The sequence below is a fragment of the Phalaenopsis equestris genome, unplaced genomic scaffold (assembly GCF_001263595.1).
Source record: "Phalaenopsis equestris unplaced genomic scaffold, ASM126359v1 Scaffold000595, whole genome shotgun sequence".
In the NCBI taxonomy this organism is placed as follows: domain Eukaryota; kingdom Viridiplantae; phylum Streptophyta; class Magnoliopsida; order Asparagales; family Orchidaceae; genus Phalaenopsis; species Phalaenopsis equestris.
Window position 1 is genome coordinate 548138 of NW_018165035.1, and position 5072 is coordinate 553209.

At 32.3% G+C, this 5072-nt stretch overlaps 1 protein-coding gene across 1 annotated transcript in view; it reads right to left on the reverse strand.

The window, feature by feature from the left end:
• Positions 1-110: 110 nt before the first annotated feature.
• Positions 111-5072, reverse strand: part of LOC110029561 (probable cadmium/zinc-transporting ATPase HMA1, chloroplastic) — a 57424-nt gene continuing 52462 nt past the window's right edge. The window contains 4 exon segments of the mRNA XM_020731909.1: positions 111-393; positions 474-661; positions 872-1090; positions 2059-2230. Coding sequence (XP_020587568.1) covers positions 274-393; positions 474-661; positions 872-1090; positions 2059-2230 — 699 coding nt within the window. The 3' untranslated portion in view covers positions 111-273.

Genomic DNA, 5072 nt, shown 5'->3' on the forward strand with positions numbered 1-5072 from the left:
AACTTAAAATATAACATATTAGTAATCTTTGTAAAGCTCATTTGCTTTGATAATAAATTGAGATGGAATCAAAGAAATAATATTTTGCCATTATGAATTTGGGCTTTTTGTTTGGTAGCTGTTTGGCTGCTAAGCTCATACCATAAACAAAACAAATAGAAAACAAAAAATAAAAGTCGTCTCAAACAACCCCTGAGGGTTGCATTTGCATCGCACTAGACGACATAATAAAACCGTTGGCCAAGTAAGAAAGTCGCAAATTTGAAACTATTTTCATAAACAAACATAATTTTGATGAAAGCGTACCGTTAACCATAGCGGAAGAAAACCTAATACAGATTGCAAAGAAGCGAATATAATGCATGACAAAGCCAATGTCACACTTTGCTTGACCTGCAAGGAGAAGACTCAGAGAACCACATAGGGATAGATATCCAAAACACTGAAAAAGAAAGGCAAAATACAATAATCACCAGCATAGTAGTTTGACGAGCTTTAGCAATACAGAATGGAACAGATGAAATATTGTCCTGCAATAACAGAACGTCTGCTACAGCTACGGCCGTCGCACTAGCACGCTGAGTCAACACTATACCTACTGTTGCAGCAGCAAGAGCAGGGGCATCATTTATACCATCACCCACCATTATCAAACCTCCACCTAGAATCACAAAACACGCAATCTAAAAATACAGCTAATAAAACAGGCTAATAAACAAATAATTGAAATTGCTGATCCAGGATGATTTATTCAGATAATCAAGTGAATATAGTGGTATTAGGGGAACATTTTGCTGATCCTTGCAAAAGAAAGAAATGGAGGGAAAATCACAAAATCTTATTCCATTTAATCAGAAAAGTAGAAAATTGCCTGCATCTCTTGATGATTTTTTGACATGATTGAGCTTATCCTCAGGCTTCAGCTTGCTATGAACTTCATTGATACCCACAGCTTTGGCAACTCTCCATGCACTTGATTCATGATCACCAGTCAACATCATTAATCGAAGCTTTCCTTTCTCTCTTAATGTAGAAAGAACCTCCTCAACACCAGGGCGTGGTTCATCCTCAAAGTGGAAGAGCGCGTCACCTGAAAATTTTCATGACTTTATAAATTATCATGGAGCTAGACAATAAAAAACAAATTGTTTCGTTGGCAAAGTTTCACAATTCATGTTCAGCGATGCAAATGGCTCATAAAATCTCATGAAATGCTGCTGCTCCAAATCTCAAGAAATAAATCAGAAGAGAGAAATTTGCAAATTAATTTAAATAAGTAAGCTCCTAATTATAGGAAACTCCTAATTCAACTGCCTGATTTCTGTGATTCTTGATTGATAGTTCATAGAAAGACAATAGCAAGAGCAACAGGAATTTCTGGTAAAGACTGGAAGGGGAGGTAGAATGTGGCGAACCAAACATAAGAGAAGTTCCTGTAAGGGTTTGAATTGTTCTCCTAAATAGAGGAAGGAGATGGGAAATAATGAATCAATGCTGCTGCTGATAGAGAAAAGAACAGATGACAGAATTATAAACGGATTTCTCACGGGTGTGAGTTTTGAGGGTTAAAGAAGTTTTAGGTGTTTTATTTGTAAATTAAAAGTTTGAGATTTGAGATATGTAATTATATACGTTTGGCGTGCTATGCATGTAAAATCCCCCCGTTTTTTTGGTGTGTGTGTATGAAAGTACATGAAGGAAACTTGTGTATTTCTTACATGTCAGAACCATAACCCACAAACTAAAGCTGATGAAAAAAAGAAAAATTTTGTTGTATTTCTTATATGTGAGAACCATAACCCACAAACTAAAGCTGATGAAAAGAGAAAACTGAAAATTTGTATTTTAAGAAAAGCGCTCAAGTACACGAAATATACAAGGCCAAACCATTCTATATTAATGATCTTATATAACCTAGCAGCGTATTACTCTAATAAAATGGTATGGAAAATGGTAGCAGAAATATCTCTAGCTCTTATCCTTATCTAGCTCTTATCATCTAAGGAAGCCACGATCATATCAAATTCAAAAAATTATTTTAATTTCAAAAAGTGAGGCATTGTACCTTCTTATTAACTGAAAGTGCTGCTTGAACAAAGTTGCTTCCGTAAGCAGATGTCTTGACAGCCTCCTTAATCTTATAAGATTCATCAACAGATTTACCTAATGAGGCAATGTATTCCACAGAACCAAGTGAAGCATTTAGAAGCTGCTCGCTTCCACTTCCTGACTACAGCAAAAAAGCGGTATATCAAAAAATTATAATCATCAACACAAGGAAATAGCTGAGAATAAATATGAATCAATTCACGCTGTTAAATTTCCACTTCTATATGTATTCAAAGTTCTTAACCAAATCTTTCAACATTTTCCCCATGATATTTTTTTTTAAAACGCAATTTTATAATTAGATAATCATACAAGTACAACGGGAGCAATTCACAAGAATTGTCATAGAAAAAATATATATAAATAAAGATAGCATGGAGCACAAACAATCGTCCCAATTTACGAACACAATTAGATTAACTAACTTAAATTTTGGTGAAAACATGAGAGTGAAAGCTTTTATTATCATATTTCTGCCTTTTATAGTGGATAAAATATGAAACCTCCATATCCAAAACAAATCATCACTCAAATAATTCTGTCAGAAGAAAAAGGATATTGCAAATCATGACCATCTTTGTCTTCACCAAAAGATGGGGGCTAATGACCTCCCAGAGTAGAAGGATCAATATCTAAGATATTATTTGCAAGTAAGATAAATAATACTATAGTGATAGTGTAATACTAGCATGGGTAAGCACAATAGTTTTAGCTTTCAAAGGAAAATTAATTAGTCCCTGATACTAAATGGAAACCTAAGCTGATAAAGAAGCAACTATCACTATGGAATAATGATTTAGCCATATGAGTGTATCTCTTAGCCTAAACATTTGGCTTCCTTAAATCTGAATGGGCATTGAAGCAATCGGAATACTTGTGCACAAAGATTTTGGAAAAAAGCATAAGTGGGGATAATTTTGAATTTACCACAAGATGATATGTCAATCCACACTTCTTTTGGAAACGAAGAAACAATCATTCACACTTTAACAATAATTCCCTAGAAAAAGCCACCAAGTAATGGTGTAGATGGTTCTTCGGAAGCACCAAAATGAGGAAACCATTCAACATTTTCCTATGATAAATTGTTGCCAGCACTTGATGTTAAAAGGTCATTTGTTGAAAATGAAGATATATTATCAAGATATATATTTTTTTATAACACAATTCATATATAGAATGCAGTTATACAAATTCTGACCCATATATAACCTTGACATGAAAAGTTTAACTTGGTGCAATGATTGAATAAAAAAGATTGAGATTAACGTTTAAGTTGATTGATAAACCAAAAACCTATGTCAAAGGTTCTTCAATGTGCAAGTTGTATTCCGCAGAAGCAAAGCAAGATGACCAAAACCAACCGAGTTGTGAAAATGAGAAAGACTTGGATAGGACATCACTTACAAGTATAACATAACCCGATTAATATGAAAAGAAATAGTCAAGAATAACTAGGATATCGCCCACATAAACTTATAGTAGTAGCTATAATGAAAAGATAAATAAAAGCTTAAAACAACTATAAATTAAATAAAGCACAATATTCAAACATAATGAAAAATTACAAGTTATTATATGCTTGGAAATAGAGAAAGACAATTTTGAATAGAGATCGAAAAGAAGAAACAATAAAGTAAATTAACATTATTTAATACTTCTCAAGTCGGATTAGAAGTTCAAAGATTAATTGCAGAGCGAAAAATCATTACAGTAAATAACAAAGAAGAAAGATGAGTATTGATAGTGACCAAAATAGATAAATAGATTTTAGTAACATGACTAATGATGGAATTCATAATGGATGAGATAAACATATTATGTGAGAAGATATAAATGATTTTATAACATAATTTAATATTGCAAAAGATATAACTAAATTAAAAAAGAGAAAACCAACAGGTTTCAAAATTTAAACTAATAATTACGAGTACTGTTTTCATGCTTAAAAAAAAAATAAAGGCCTCCTAAACTTGTAGGATGTTTCCAAAAGAATTTTAACTACACAATACAAAGCAAAAGCTATGGATTCATATATCAACAGTAAAATGTAAAAAACGATAGGATATAATGAGACTGATAATATAATAAAATTTTAAAATTGAAAGCTTCAACTTCAAATATCAATAGTTAAGCTGGGTATATTTGAAGTTTAAATCTGCTGTTGCAACTAGAAAACTGCAAAAAAAACCAAGAAATATATCACACATAGTGTTGACTTTGTTAACCAAGAAAATTTACTTTCAAAAAATGAAAATAAAACCAAGATATTAAGACATACAATAATTATTAAAATTCTAAATGTTTTGAAAGGAAGTTAAAAAGTAAAAGCTATAGTTCTCAAAGATTGTATAGCAGTTTAGGGCAATAAGAAGCAAAAAAATGGGAGAGAATAATTAAAACAAGAGAAAGGATGAAAACAGCAGGGAGAACCACAAAACGGCTAGGAACATATGGCAAGGAGGTTCACAACCTATTCTGAAACAAGCTATAACACGCATCGTGCAAAAGGAAGAGGATACAACACACTTAAGATAAAAATCAAATAATATAATCTCAAAAATACACAAATAAAATTTGAAGTTTGCATAACAAGTTTAAAACAAAATCGAAATATAGTTTCTAAAGCAAATTAACCCTAATATTAACTAAGGTCCATGGCCTCGCAATAAATAAGCATGCGAGAAAATTTCCGCTATTCAAGAAAAACGTGAAAATCCCTCTTATCCTGCTTGTGAGATTGCAATAATGCCATGAATAGAGTTGTCAAAAAGGCGTGTTGTTCGCAAACAGTTAGTGTTCGGCTCGTTAAGAAGCTCGAGTTCGAATCGTTTGCAGTGGCGAGACAAACACGAACACTTATTTTTGTGATCTATAAATAAACAAGCCGAACACGAACAATAAAACTGTCCATCCTGTTCGGCTCATTTTGGCTCAAATAATTAAATATATATATATATATA